The sequence below is a fragment of the Microtus oregoni genome, unplaced genomic scaffold (genome assembly GCF_018167655.1).
Source record: "Microtus oregoni isolate MIOR12 unplaced genomic scaffold, Mior012 000000F_ref0000247, whole genome shotgun sequence".
In the NCBI taxonomy this organism is placed as follows: Eukaryota; Metazoa; Chordata; class Mammalia; order Rodentia; family Cricetidae; genus Microtus; species Microtus oregoni.
Window position 1 is genome coordinate 30,268,614 of NW_024543059.1, and position 15,399 is coordinate 30,284,012.

General features: G+C 47.0%; 1 protein-coding gene across 1 annotated transcript in view; it reads left to right on the forward strand.

Annotated features, from left to right (window-relative positions):
- Cyfip1 (cytoplasmic FMR1 interacting protein 1) overlaps positions 1-15,399 on the forward strand; it is a 75,942-nt gene that overhangs the window by 44,895 nt on the left and 15,648 nt on the right. The window contains 12 exon segments of the mRNA XM_041657998.1: positions 1,458-1,580; positions 2,503-2,628; positions 5,307-5,473; positions 5,710-5,857; positions 6,851-7,015; positions 7,017-7,419; positions 8,846-9,002; positions 9,363-9,459; positions 11,434-11,510; positions 11,605-11,713; positions 12,825-12,944; positions 13,809-14,008. Of these exon segments, the coding sequence (XP_041513932.1) occupies positions 1,458-1,580; positions 2,503-2,628; positions 5,307-5,473; positions 5,710-5,857; positions 6,851-7,015; positions 7,017-7,419; positions 8,846-9,002; positions 9,363-9,459; positions 11,434-11,510; positions 11,605-11,713; positions 12,825-12,944; positions 13,809-14,008 (1,892 nt within the window).

Genomic DNA, 15,399 nt, shown 5'->3' on the forward strand with positions numbered 1-15,399 from the left:
ATAATGTACTCTTTCATCTGGGCAAAAAAAATGCTCTTGCTATGGGTTAACACAGACATTACCCATGGGCCTCAAGGTTACTGGAAAAAGCAGAGTAGGCAAGCTTGAACTCAGATGACTTCTTTAAGTCAGAATGACTCCAGATGGAAACTGAGTCACATGAGGGCTCCCACAGCCAAATAAGTGGATGGGTGGATGAGTCGACTGTGTCATCTATGGGACCAAGCTGAGCGGAAGCCCTTGGGACAGTTGGGCTTTCTGTCCATCTCTGCACACACATGCTTGGCAGTCAGGTGACATCTAGGCAGACTGTTTCTCTGGTGGAGTTTGGTATCTATATTCACCTCCATATCGGATCTAGGTGAGGGAGTTAAGCTCTTTTCTCGGTCTAGTGTGGTCAGATAGGTTCTCATCTGCTTTTCCTCTGTGATTTTGATCTGCCTATATATTAAAATGGTTTTCATTTACTTCGATAAAGGTGACACCTTTTTTACTTTTAGGGATCAGTGATTTATGTGTGTGTCCCTTGTAAAGGCAGGGCTCTATAGACTTCCATGCCTACCAAATGTCTGCATCAACCTGTTACTGTGTCAAATGCTCAAAAGTAGAGCCCAATGCTGCTTATAAAATGAGATTTATGAGGGTGAGGCACAGCCTGAACAACCAGTCTCTACCATTGTGAGGCAACATAGATCAGAGCTCAGCCTAGTGTCAGCGGGCTTGGATTTAGGCTGTCCTCCGACCAGTGTTGTTGAACATCTTTCCATGTATTGATCAGGCAGCTGTTCATGTCTTTTGTACAAATGCCTGCTCAGGGGACTGAGCTCAAAGCTCAGCACTAGTGTTTGTCCAGTATACGTGAAGCCCACCTCCAGCACTGTGCGATCAAAACAAATAACAAAAGCAAGAACAAGAACAGAAAATGGTGCAGACCTGTTACCTCAACGCTGAAGAAGCAGGCAAAGACCAGCAGTGAGTTCAAGTCGGTCTGAGCTATGTAGAAGACTCTGATCGCTTTGTGGGATTTTTGCTTTTTTTTTTTTTGTTTTTGCATATGTGACTTTGAAATAGACTCCTAGAGTAAGTTTTTTGGACGCTACGTGAGCTTTTCGAGGAGAAAGAAACAAGTGTCTGTTCACCCCAATTAGTGCGTTAATGGCAAATCAAAGAAACCGTTCTACCGGAGTCTAGTTCGTGAACTAGTGAGTTTAACTGGGGCGACTTGCAGGAACATGGATGGTTTGCAGATAGTTACGTACTACCGAACCTTTAACTGCTCACACACCTGAAGGGGCAAGCAGGGCCTCTAGTGGCCTCTTTACACAGCCTTCATGAATATCCATAGGTCCCCTGAGAGAGGGGCCAGGGGAATGTCGTACCCAGAGAGCTGTGTTGCACAGCAGTAAGGAAGGAAGCTTGGCGGGTGTTCTCTGAATGCCTTTGCCTGTGTACCCTAGGTGGTCACCGGGTCTGGCCGGCAGGAGGCCCAGAAGACGGATGCTGAGTACCGGAAGCTCTTCGACCTGGCTCTGCAGGGCCTGCAGCTTCTGTCGCAGTGGAGCGCGCACGTGATGGAAGTGGTAGGCACGGCGGCGCTCTCCGTGTGTTTGGAAGTTCAAGCAGCTGCATGTGTAGCCACTCCTGGTTGGTTAGGGGTGCTTTTCCTCCGTGTCACATGAAGGGCCTCATCTTTGGAGATATAAATCAGAAAGCTGGCCAACAGGATCATTGCTTTTCTTTCTGTGCCTGTTTGTTTATATGAGGCAGGGGAAGAGGTGTGCCAAGGCACACACCTTATAGGACAACTTGCAATGGCAAGATTATTTGCCAGTCACCAAATTTGGATCATCAGGCTGGATAGCCAGTGCCTTTACCATCTCCCTAGCTCTCAGTCTCCTGTTTGGACCAACATTTGACTCTTTGGAGTTGTACCCATGAGTATCTTTAAGGTTTAGTAAAATGTTTCTGGTAGCTATGAAGATTTAAATAACTGTAATTTGCATGTGTCTTTCCCTTTTAAAAGTCTATTTTAGTCAGATAAACATGCAATTGGACACATGCATGGTCATTTGAAAAGCATACTTTTGTTGTAAATACAAATAAATCGCCTGAAGTTTTACTCAGCATACAACAACTTGAACTTTTTGCCTGGGTTAGTTCTTAAGCCCGGCTTATATGACTGAGTGCTGTTTTTTGGAGGTAATAGTGTGTGTCTGTGTATGCACGCATGTGTGTGCATGTGCGTGTGTGTATGTAAGAGACACTTTTAGAAAGCAATGTGTGTGTGCGCGTACATTTGTGTGTGTGTGTGCAAGAGACACTTAGAAAGCAGTGTGCGCGTGCATGTGTGCGTGCACACGTGTGAGCGTGTGTAAAGGACACTTTTAGAAAGCGGTATGTATGTTTAAAGGCTCACCTCTCGGTGGCCTCAGCCACGGTCTCATCAGTCCAAACTCAAGTGTTTTCAGCGTGGAATATCTTTCCTCTTTCTGACTGCCACAGTACTCCTGGAAGCTGGTCCACCCCACCGACAAGTACTCCAACAAGGACTGCCCGGACAATGCTGAGGAGTATGAGCGCGCCACGCGTTATAACTACACCACCGAGGAGAAGTTTGCCCTGGTGGAGGTGAGGACACCTGCTTCCTGTTCCCTGCACTGCTCATGCTGGTGCCTAGCGATGATGGGGGGCAGTGAGGGGTAGGTGTTGCCAGCCCCCCTGTGAGTGCTTGCCAGTGGACAATAGTTTCTTGAAAGTAGAAAGACAGGTGATAGATAAATTGGGATTTGGTCTCTACCCCCAAGAAGAGCATAAAGCAGACTCCAGTTGTTTTCTACTCATAATGGCTACTAATTCTTTATCTCACTTATATGGTCCTCAACAGTCTTGAACTAACTGCCTTCCTCCCTCTTTCCTTCCTTCCTTCTCTTCTTCGTTCCTTCCTTCTTTCCTTCCTTTCTTCCCTCCCTACCTCCCTCTTTCCTTCCCTCCCTCCCTTCCTTCCCTCCCTCCCTACCTCCCTCTTTCCTTCCCTCCCTCCCTCCCTTCCTTCCCTCCCTCACTCCCTCCCTTCTTCCTTCCTTCCTTCCTTCCTTCCTTCCTTCCTTCCTTATTTTTTAAAGTTCTTTTTTTTCTCCTGGTTCTTCTAATGAATAAAATTTCTTAATTCAGTTTTATGGTTGGGGTGTGTGTGTGTGCGCGCGCGCGAACGCACACATGTCTGCATGAATGCACCACAACATATGTGTCGAGGCTCTGATTTTTGCAGTGTTCTGGGGTTGGACTCAGGTCAGCAGGTCTGCACGGAAAGCCCTTTTGCCCACGAAGACAGCCCACCATATACATCTTACAGTGAGCCTTTTATGTCTCACAGGGAAATATGTTGGAATGTCCCATCAGGATATATATAAATGTCAAGGTCATTTTAGGGAGAATTGATGAACTTCTAATAGTACATGTCTCTCTCTCTCTTTCTCTCTCTCTCACTCACTCACCCTCTCTCTCTATCATATATCTCTGGAAATTCTAGATTATTTTCTGTTTTATTTCTAGATATTGGCTCTTGTAGCTGGTATACTTTTGATGTTTCCAAATAACTATTTAAAATGTCTTGATTGAGAATCGGGTATAATTCTGATAGGTCTGCCTTTATATGTTACTTGATCTTTTTCTCTTGCAGCTGTTAATATTCTTTCTTTGTTCTGCATGTTTAGTGTTTTGATTGTTATGTGGTGTGGGGGCCGCTTTCTTATCTGCTCCAATCTGCTTGGTGTTCTGTGCTTCTCTATCCTTATAAGCCTGTCCTTCTTTAGGTTAGGAAAGTTTTCTTCTATGATTTCTGTTGAAAGTGTTTAACATTTTCTTTGACCAATGTATCTCTTTCCTCTATCATGTCTTCAATGTCTGAGAATTTCTCTTCCATGTCTTTTACTCTCTTATGCCAGGAACCAACAAGCGGCTCTCCATACTATGCTCTTGCCTCTGTTGGTCCTGTTTGCCTTCCTGTAATTTTTCAGTTCCAGATTTCCCTCCATTTGTGTTTTCTCTATTGCTTCTATTTCCATTTTCAGGTCTTGAAGAGTTTTATTTGTTTCCTTCCACTGTTTGTGTTTTCTCGACTTCCTTTAGGGGGTTTATTCTTCCAACTGATCTGTTCATTTCCTCTTTAAGGACCTCTATCACCTTCACGTTGTTGGTTTTAAGGTCGATTTCTTGGGCTTCAGTGTGCTGGGATATACATGCCTGCTGTGGTAGGGTGGCTCTATTGGAGACATGTTACCCTGGCTGTTGTTGATTGAGTGGTCTAGGTGTTGATTTCTGGATTTGTTGACTGGGTGGTTTGTTCCTTGGCTTCTGTTTCCCCTGGCGTTTTGGAGCCTGTGGTGGTTGTGTTTCACCAATTTTTCTTGCCCATTCAGCTGGCGTGTTCACAGAGAATGCCTGCTGGGGTTGAAGGCTGGGCAACTGGGATGTGTTGGGGAAGGAAGGCTAGAGAAGGTCTTTGTAATCCGTGGGACACAGGGCTAGAGAGGAAAGGGAGACCTCAGGAGCTGAGGAGCTGGGGATGAGAAGACATTAGACTTGGAACTGGAGTTATGGATGGTTGGCTGTCACTATGTGGTTGCCGGGAATTGAGCCCAGGTCCTCTGGAAAAGAAGCCAGTGCTCTTAACTGCTGAGCCATCTCTCCAGCCCTGCCCTATGCACTTTTTTAAAGTAAAAGTTTCTCCCCCACCTCCGTTTCAATTATATAAATCCATCATATAGTTCTCCAGCATAAACACATGGCAACCCTTCATGTGACTTCATGGAAATATGTAGCATCTATGGAACTGTTACATAGAAATTTAAACAGTTGGCTTTGTTTTTTTTTTTGTTTTGTTTTGTTTTTAATTTTAGACCCTTCCCACATGTATTAAGTTCATGTCCCATTATTATTCAACAAGTGGGATTTAGTATACAAACTCTGGTAACTTCTTTTTCCTTTCTGGGTCACGTTCATATTTGCCTTTTGAGTGTGTACTTCTGCATTTGAACCCATCAGGGATGGTCATGATGGACAAGGGCGTTCTTGAATCAGATACTGCTGCCCTCAGGGTACTCGTGGTGGGATGAGGTGAGGTCAATTCCAGGTAGGCACAGAGCATACGGAGTCTTCTGCTGTGGGGCAGAAGGTGATGGGACAGGGTAGCCTGGCACTGGCAAGGACGGGAGCCAAGGAAGATGTGTGAGTGAGAAGGAGACTTCCCAGGCAGTGAAGGACTGTCCCCTGTCCCCCTTCAGCCACTGAAAGCTGTGTCTTTACAGGTGATCGCCATGATCAAAGGCCTGCAGGTGCTGATGGGCAGGATGGAGAGCGTGTTCAATCACGCCATCAGGCACACTGTCTACGCTGCCCTGCAAGACTTTTCCCAGGTGACCCTCAGAGAGCCGCTGAGACAGGCCATCAAGAAGAAGAAGAACGTCATCCAGAGGTCAGCCTCCCTCATCCTCCCTCACAGCCCCAAGGGCTTAGTGGTGTAAACTACATCTTTTGGGACTAGTATCACTTTAAAGAAGGCAACCCTTTTTTTGTTGTTGTTATAAGTTTCATATGAATAGACTCTTACCGTGTTACGCCAGCCAGAGGCGTCCTCTGTGTGTTGGTGGTTGGGTGACGTGATGCTGTGATTGCAGAGATCCCCGTCTGATGCCTTCATGGGCGGTTTAGTGTTCTGCAGGCCATCAGGAAGACTGTGTGTGACTGGGAGACTGGGCACGAACCCTTCAACGACCCAGCTCTGCGGGGCGAGAAGGACCCTAAGAGTGGCTTTGACATCAAGGTGCCACGGCGTGCTGTAGGACCCTCCAGCACACAGGTTCTCGTTATCTTTGTCCTAGAACGGGGCTGGGGGCAGGGGTGGCGGTGCAGATGGGGCGGGACTGACATAGTGGATTTGCCTGCATTTGTCTGCGCAGGCAAATCCTGCTCTGCCTGAGGCTTTTCTTCTGTACCTTGCCCAAGTGAATCTAAAACCTTGACTCAGACATGCCTGGGGGTATCTGGTTTCTGCATTTAACTGCACAAGTCCTAGGATGCTATTTCTACTTCTGTCTGTGAAATTTATGCCTACATTTCCATATTTATATCGTGTTTGCTTTTTGCTTTGTGGAGACACGGTCTCGCGACCTAGGCTGGCCTCCAGCTTCTGATCATACCTAACCTCCACCTCCTCAGTGCTGGGGTTATAGGGTGCTCCGCCACACCCACATCACTTCAGTATTTTTACAGAAAAGGGTCTGGCCTTGTTAGCCTGGTACTCACCGTATCGCTCAGGGTTAGCGTTCTCATGTTTCGGCCTCCCAGAACTGCAGGCATATGCCCGCACGTCTGTGTTTCTCTCTCGATGTTTAAACGTGTGACTGTAATTTCCGTGTTAAATCTATAAATGGAGTGTTCCTAAAATTGAAATGTCGCTCTCGTATGTCATGGTCTAAAGCTGCCCTTGCTGCCTTTCCTTCCGGTGTATGTAAGCCGTCCTTAAGGGGCTTCTCACTGACTCACTTGGTTCTAGATGCTCCTCTCTGCTTTGGAACCTGTCCCCTCCTGTCACGTCTCTTAGAGGCTTCGTATCTCTATCACTCCTGTAGAAAGGTACCGGCTGGGTCTGTGTGTAACCGCTTGCCGGTCAGGAGCAAGGCTCTCGGCCACTCTTGGGGACCGTGTGAGGCACACACCGCCCTCCGCTCTTCCATCCATTTGCCTGTCCCTGTGTCCCCCTCCCCCTCCCCCTCCCCCACCACACCAGACCTGTGCTTCGTGTAACTAACGGCTCTCTCCTGCTTCTCCTTCCCCGTCTGTCCGTGTCTAGCTCTTCCTGGTGCGCACTATGGCTGAGTCCTTGAGCTCTGCCGAGCTGCAGAGGCAGCTCAAGTCTCTGAGCATGGAAAGGCTCTTGCATGTGGTAAACGCGTTTCTGAGGCAGTCGTACACCTATCCACCTCTCTTAACCTTTGGTGGTAAGACATCCTTCGTTTTTTCTTGTTGATGCTTTTGGCACGGAGGTGAGCTGCTCCTCTACACAGAGTTCGTCCCAGGAAGGCGGCGTCTTGGCCCTGCGGAGTCCCAGGCCCTCCGGACAGCCTCTCTCTGGCAGGCTGATTGCGGGCATGGGATTCAGCCAAGGTGTAGTGGAGCAGGTCTTCTTGTGTAGATTTTTCCCGTTTGTTGTGACTAATGTACCGTTTATATTTTTTCCCCTACAAATACCTCCTTGGATAACACAGCTTTACATGGTGAGAACCATGCTAGAGTCCCTCATTGCAGACAAAAGTGGTGCCAAGAAAACCTTGAGAAGTAGCCTTGAGGGGCCCACCATATTGGACATAGAAAAGTTCCATCGAGAGTCCTTCTTCTACACACACTTGATAAATTTCAGTGGTAAGAGACAGTGCTGACCAGAGTCCGGCCTGGCATGCTCTAACACTGCTAACACCACCCGGGGACGCTTCTGCCTACCTGACCATCTTCCTGCCCATCTCTTCATGCACCCACATGGTACCACGTCCTCACCTTTGTGGTGGTGGCCAGACATCCCAGAGAGCCCCTGGGTCCCTTGCCATCCCCAGCCTCTGCCATGGCCTCTGTAAGACATGGCCTAAAGTTAGCAGGACAAGGACCACAGGGCTTTGGTTGGCCTTGCCAAGTGAACACAAAATCAGGGTGACGAAAACAGGGAGCTGTAATCTCTTCCCTGGATCGAGATCCAGGCATTGACGAGTAGAAGAAATGGCCCCTCTGGCCCCCACTGCCCAGATAGCAGAAGTGCTCGGAGACAGACAAGTGACCATTTTGGTGACACCCCGCCACTTTGACCTGGCACTGGTGGGTGCTTTCTACCCTTTGTGTCTGCCTGTGGCCTCATCACACAGTTCACGGTCTTCTGCTTAGAGCAGGGGATCTCAGTGCCTTGCCCCGGGGCTGCAGGCAGTAGAGTAAAGAATAATACTGTTACTGTGAGCTCCAAGAACATAACAAATCTCAATTGTTTTAGATCTGTTTCTAGTTTTGTATCGGTTAAACCTCTCCCGAATGTGCATGTTAATCTTCCATCCTAGACACTGGTGTTTGTCCTACAGAAAGGGACATACAGGTTGAGTATCCTTCATCTGAAATGGTTGGGACCAGAGATGCTTGTGTAATGACAGATTTGGGGTATAGGATCCGAGTATAAATAGTTTATTTTTTTGCACCTTACGCACACAGTCTGAAGATTTGGACAGTCATACACTGCATGGTCACATTACCTCCAGTTCCCGAGGTTGCATGCTGATGTCACAGTCATTTTAATTGGTCGGCATCCGAGCCAGCTCTGACTGTGACCCCGTTCACTAGACACAGCCATACCTTATCATAGTCTCTGTGTCTACGTTTGGATTTCTTCCCATTGCACGAGAAGCGGTATGGGATACCACATCGTACCTAAGAATTCTGAGATTTTGGAGCATTTGGGATTTCCGGTTTTCAGATGAGGGATATGAAACCTGGGGTCCTGTTTTCACTTCTCCTTTGCAAAAGGACACCGTCCCCCAATCCTGCCAGGAAGGGTGCCTGAGGTCCCTGATGGCAGGACGACACTGGCTGCCCTGAAGGTGTAGGGTCCTCACTGTCCTGAAGCCACACTCATGTTAGTCTGGTGTCTCATATGACGTGTCCGGTGACCCCTTCCTGCTTGCGTCCATGCTGCATGGCTGGGAGCTAAGCATAGAGGAGCCACATCCCTGTGTAAAACCCCTCTCGTTTCTTCTGGACTACGAGTCATTTTCTGCCCGCGGACGATAACCTGGTGTCGTTTGAACCCCTCAAGAAACCCTGCAGCAGTGCTGTGACCTTTCCCAGCTGTGGTTCCGAGAGTTCTTCCTGGAGCTGACCATGGGCAGGAGGATCCAGTTCCCCATTGAGATGTCTATGCCCTGGATTCTGACTGACCACATCCTCGAGACCAAGGAGGCGTCCATGATGGAGTGAGTAGCCTTCGCGCCGTGCGCCTGCATCTGCACGTGTTAACTCAGGATTAAGACGGAAAGAAAAACACCGAACACTGACACCAATAGACACTTAGACCATTCCATGAGGACGGTGAAGTCATGGAGGCCCTTCATCTGCGTAGTCTTTATGTATCCTTCATAGAGGAAAAGGTGCCTCGCTTTCTCTGACCCAGTGATGTGCAGTAACCCCTTAAGGTTCAACTTTGTACAGGAATACCATTTGCCGTGAAAAGCGAGAAATCAGTTTCTTTGTATGGCAGTTAAATTTCCCCCGTTAGGCAGCTGCAAGGGTCACACGTCGCTGGCTGGGGAGTGACTGGTGTCCGTCCTCTGCAGGTACGTCCTCTACTCCCTGGATCTGTACAACGACAGCGCCCACTACGCGCTCACCAGGTTCAACAAGCAGTTTCTCTATGACGAAATCGAGGCGGAGGTAAGGGACCCGCAAGCCTTAGTGGCTTTTTTTAGGTACCTCTTAAATTTTACTCTTTATCTTGGGGATTTAAAAGCTAAAGTCTCTCTAAATGTAGAGAGTGTTAAGCGGTGAAATGCGCTTTTCGATATGAGCTTCTCTGACTTCACTTTCTCTGATTGTACACCGGAAGGGTATGCTTTTCCACTACGCAATAAGCCATTTCTGCATCCGTATCTGTCGCTTGGCGGGATGCTCCGTTCAATTGATCCACCCCCCACTTTCTTTTAAATTTCATTAGGTTTTTAAAATTTAGAGGCAATAAAATAGTACTTCGCTGAACTTCCTGGTATGCACACTATTTTATTCACACTGGACTGGTGCATGCTTGTGTGCCCCCCGCCCCCCAACACACACACACACACTCCTCTCCATAGCCCAGGCTATCCACAGACTCATGACAATCTTCCTGCCTCAGTTTTCTCAGTATTGGGATTACATGAGTAATCCTGACTGTATTGGGTTATTTCTTAAGGGCGCGTGCTCACAGGTGAAATTGTTAGGTTAGTACACACATGGAACTGAGTGGCTGTGTCTCTTTCTTTCGCTTAAGATGTAAGAGGACTTAACCTCAAGAGATCACTTCCTGTATCCGGGCAGCTCCACCTCCTCCCAAACAACATCTTAGTGTTTCTTCAGGGATGATGTCCTGATGCCCAGGCAATGCAGGATGCATGGACACAGACTCACGCTCCTGGTGCTGTCTGCAGGTCCTGCGCCTCCCTGCCTCTCAGAGCACACATGATCTCTTCATGGTTCTGAAGAATGATGCGATGCCCGTGTTTAAGTGAGGCCTTAGGATCCAGGGTGGTTTTTTTTTTTAATATTTATTTATTTATTATGTATACAATATTCTTTCTGTGTGTATGCCTGCAGGCCAGAAGAGGGCACCAGACCTCATTACAGATGGTTGTGAGCTACCATGTGGTTGCTGGGAATTGAACTCAGGACCTTTGAAAGAGCAGGCAGTGCTCTTAACCTCTGAGCCATCTCTCCAGCCCCAGGGTGTTTCTTTGGCAGCCTGTGTCGAATACATTCATAAGTGCAATGACTTAGCCATGGTGTGCATTACCTCCCCGAGAGCAGATGGCTTGGGGACTTTTTCCTGTTCCTTTGAATTTGAGAGGACGAGTGTTATGCTCTCTCCCTGTAAGCTTCTTCTTGTTGGGTTGTTTGTCGTTTGGAGATAGGGTCTTCCATAACTTCCATAACTTCCATAACACTGCTCTGGAGATCCCTATGTAGCTTCGGCTAGCAGTGAACTTTTATTCTTCCTTGAACTCTGTAAATCAGGCTGGCGTAAAACTCAGAGATCTGCCTGCCCCTGCTCTGTGTGCGGGGTTTACAGATGTGCACCACCACTTGCCTGATTTCTTAATCTCCTCCTCCTCCTCCTCCTTCTCCTCCTTCTTCTTTTGTAAGCAGTTTTTTTGGCGTATACACTGCATGTTGAGGTAGTTCCACAAGGATAATTTTCTCAAGTGTATCGTGTGCTTTGAACATATCCCCCCAACCTTGAACTTCTGATCCTCTTCCTTCAGCTTCTTTGGCGCTATGACAGAAAGGTGCTACCATGTCTGCTTTTCCTCAATGGTGTTCTAATCTAATTTTTGATGCCGGCATGGTGGTCACCCCAACACACTCTATGTGCCATGTTAGACAACAAGATCATCAATACTTTTTCTTTTCTAATAAGAGCCTCAACTTGTATTGAAGCAAGGGTTTGGAGCTAGCTATGGTGTACGTGATGCCTATAGTCCCAGGATCCAGGAACCTGAGCCTTGAGGATCAGAGTTAGAATGAGCTACGTAATGAATCAACTGTTGCTGAAAACAACACAAAATAAGTGAAGGAAAGCAGAAGCGTTTGTTTTTGAGTTGTTATATGATCTTGGTGGCAGGAGTTGAACTCTAACACTGTTTGCTTTTTTGCCAGGTGAATCTATGTTTTGACCAATTTGTTTACAAACTGGCAGACCAGATATTTGCATATTACAAGGTTATGGCAGGAAGGTAAGTGTGCGGTCCTCGTGCAGAATCCTGATTTGATCCGATAGTCTTGTTGAATAAATCCAGTGTGTGACAAATATACTCTCCCCTGCACCAGTTTGCTTCTCGACAAACGGTTACGATCAGAATGCAAAAACCAGGGCGCCACGATCCACCTGCCGCCATCCAACCGCTACGAGACGCTGTTGAAGCAGAGACACGTGCAGGTGAGCCATTGATCCTACTGAAGTGTGTTTTGAAAGCAGTCAGCTTTTTAGAGCCAGCTAGACTTTTTTTTTTTTTTTTTTTTTTTTTTGGATTTTCGAGACAGGGTTTCTCCGTAGCTTTTTGGTTCCTGTCCTGGAACTAGCTCTTATAGACCAGGCTGGCCTCGAACTCAAGAGATCCGCCTGCCTCTGCCTCCCGCGTGCTGGGATTAAAGGCGTGCGCCACCACCGCCGGGCCCAGCTAGACTTTTATAAGCAGCATGGCATATGAATGGTCTAATAAAGTATTAAGGTGTTTTGCTTTGTTTTTCCTCTCCCCTCCCCACTGTGTTTCCCAGGCTAGTCTTTTTGTTGTTGTTGAGATTATGTCTTAATTGCTTTGCTATTGCTATGATAAGAAGCCAAGGCGACATAGAGAAGAGAACATTTATTTAGGGCTTACAGTTTCAGAGGGTTAGAGCTGATAACCATCACAGTGGGGAACACAGTGGTAGGCATGGCAATGAAGTCACAGCTGAGAGCCACATCAGGAGGCAGAGGCAGGCGGATCTCTCTGAGTTTGAGGCCAGTCTGATCTACAGAGTGAACTCCAGGACAGCCAAGGCTGCACTGAAGAACCCTGACTTGAGAAAACAAAAAGACAAAAAGATAGGCTTGTGCTGTGTCTATGTGTGGTGTGTGTGTGTGCACATGTGTGTCTGTGTTTCTTTGTGTAACAGCCCTGTCTGCCCTGGAACTTACTCTATAGACCAGACTGACCTTGTACTCACAGGGAGCCATTTGCCTCGAGAGCACACACACACAATTTTTTGTATTTTTGTCTTGGGTGTTTTATGGCTGATGTTTATTTGGGGTTTTTGTTGTTGTTGTTGTTGTTTCTAAGACCTTTGTGTTTACTTTTTAAAAAGAAATATCTCTTTGTATTTGGGAAGGGCATTGTGTGGAGGTCAGAGGACAATCTGCATGAGCCTTTTCCTTCTTTCTATTATTTAGATTCCAGGGATTGAACAAGATGCCAGGTGTGGCCATTGGTGCCTCTCCCTACTGACCCATCCCGCCAGGCTGTGTTTATTCTTTACCGTGATCTCTCTCACCCTCTCTCTTCCTCCAGCTGCTCGGAAGATCCATTGATCTCAATCGTCTGATTACGCAGCGTGTCTCAGCGGCCATGTATAAATCTCTAGAATTGGCAATCGGGCGGTTTGAAAGTGAAGATTTGACATCAGTGGTCGTAAGTACTAGAACTAATTTGTTTTCCTCTCTGTCGATAAAGTTGAGCTAATAGTAGGTCCGTTCTTGTGTAGACAACAAAAGATGAGAACTCATTGGCCTTCGACTGTGTCAAGTATCATATCTTAGTATTCGTAATTTATATGATCTTAGAAGGGAATAATCATGACCTTGAATAAATTAGACCTATCGGGGACCAGGACTGAAATCTAAACTCCTGGATAGATTAAAAGAAAGTGTTTGAATATATTTTATTATCAAGCATTGTATTAGATGGTTTTGTCCAGTTAGGCGCTAATGTAAACATTTTGGCATATTGAAGATACAATGGCCTAAGTAATAATAATATTCAAAAGGTTAAGTATTGTAAATTCTCTCACCACCTACTGATATGTCTGCTTACAATTGCTTTATCAGGGTGTATGTCTACTATAAATCAAGAAGTGTCTATATAAGCGTATCAGTTGGGAAAACTGACCCAAAGTGGCCAGTGCCAGCTGGACTGTGTGCCTGTGGCAGAGACAGGGCCTCGGGCTTAGATGGTCCATTGAGAATTAGGAGTGTTAGGTAGTGATTTGTCCAGATTGCCTTTGCCGAAGGTCGGTGGTGGCTTGAGGACTCTGGTGAATATGTACAGGTGACCACAGAGCAGAAAAGACCAGGGCACAGTGTGTGCGACTGTAGAAGTGGGGGGCGGGTGTCAAGTTGAGGAGCCATTTCTGGTTTCGGCTCACGTGTTGGTAGCCACCTCAGTGCAACCTTTCATAGGTGAGACGTCCAGGTGGCGATCTCAGACTGCAGGCAAATGGCCTCCTCCCCGGGTGGCCCCTCTCTGTGCTCACCTCCCGTTCCTGTGCTTCCGTAGGAGCTGGATGGCCTCTTAGAAATCAATCGCATGACACACAAGCTGATGAGCAAGTACCTCACACTGGACAGCTTTGACGCCATGTTCCGGGAAGCCAACCACAACGTGTCTGCGCCTTATGGAAGGATTACCCTCCATGTCTTCTGGGAGCTGAACTACGACTTCTTGCCCAACTACTGCTATAATGGCTCCACCAACCGGTAAGCATGTTTAGCCTCACAGTCTTTCCTGCACAGCCCTGTCTACAGATGCATCTACAATAGCCGATCTTCGGCAATGACTTCCTTAGATGTCCCCGTATACTCTCTCCCTCCTCCTTCCCTTGTGTTCTGGACTCTCGGGCCCTCCCTGTTTCTTCCGTTCACAGCCTTGGACCAGCACGTGGGCAGATAGTCATGGCTTTGCATCTGGAAATAGATTGACTGGTGAGAGACTGGAGCCTGAGGCAGGAGAGCCAAGGCTCCACCTCCATGCTTAGTTGTGAGCGTAGACACAGTCTCACGTGCATTGGAAATGGCTGCAGGAACTGCACCACCGCTTCTACGTCTCCCCATGTCAGCATGTGATGGGCAATTCTGCTTCTCGTGTTTCTGTCTGAAATGCTGTGGGCTGTGAGAGTGTGGGTCAGTTAAATGCCTTCCTTCCCGCTCGATTTCTGTTGCGTTAACGAGAACAAAGTAGCCAATTTGGTGGTAGAGCGGTGGATAGGAACAGTATTTAATGTCCACGTTGGTCGGCAGGATGGAATTTCCTTAGGACCAATGTAGTCTCTTTGCCAGAAGACCACCAGCAACAGGGTGTGCCCTTAAGATAGTGAGTCCCACGATTGGCCCATTTGACTTCTAAGACTGGTGAAGGTGGCTGCTCCCAAGTTTCTCCACTGTCCAGTAAGAAGATACCACAGTGTCGAGCATCCATTCCGGAATTAGCTATGCCCAATATCAGAAAAAAATGTGACCTACAATGAAGGGGAAAGTAAGTTCATAAAACGAAGCATAGAGATAGCAATGCCAGTGTGGTCATAGATATAATACACTGTATTATGTATGCATACTGCATACTAGAATTATAGAATAAACTGAGCAGTGGTGGCTCACACCTTTAATCCCAACACTCAAGAGGCAGAGGCAGGCGGATCTCTGAGTTGAAGGCCAGAATCATCTCAAGCCAGTTCCAAAACAGTCAGGACTGTTACACAGAGAAAACCTGTCTTGAGAAGGAAAAAAAAAAGAAATGCATGTATTATGTGTCATATTTAATATTTCATTAATGACATTATTTTGAACATTTTAATTTTTTGCTGTTTTTATGCATTCATGTATTTATTTGTGGAGTGTATTTAAGTACATGTGTTCCATGACATGCTCCTGGTGGTCAGAGAACAGTTTACAGGACTATGTTCTCTCCCCACCAACATGTCCTGTAGATCAGGTATGGCAGTAAGCATTCTACTCTCTGGTCCATCCCATGTTTTATGGCCAATCTTCATACTAGACAAGCTCAGTTAGGGCCTGCCTGGTCGAAATCTGACCAGCCGCTTATTCTTTGGGAAAGCAAATCAGGCTATAGGTAGACACTGGAAGAAACCTTT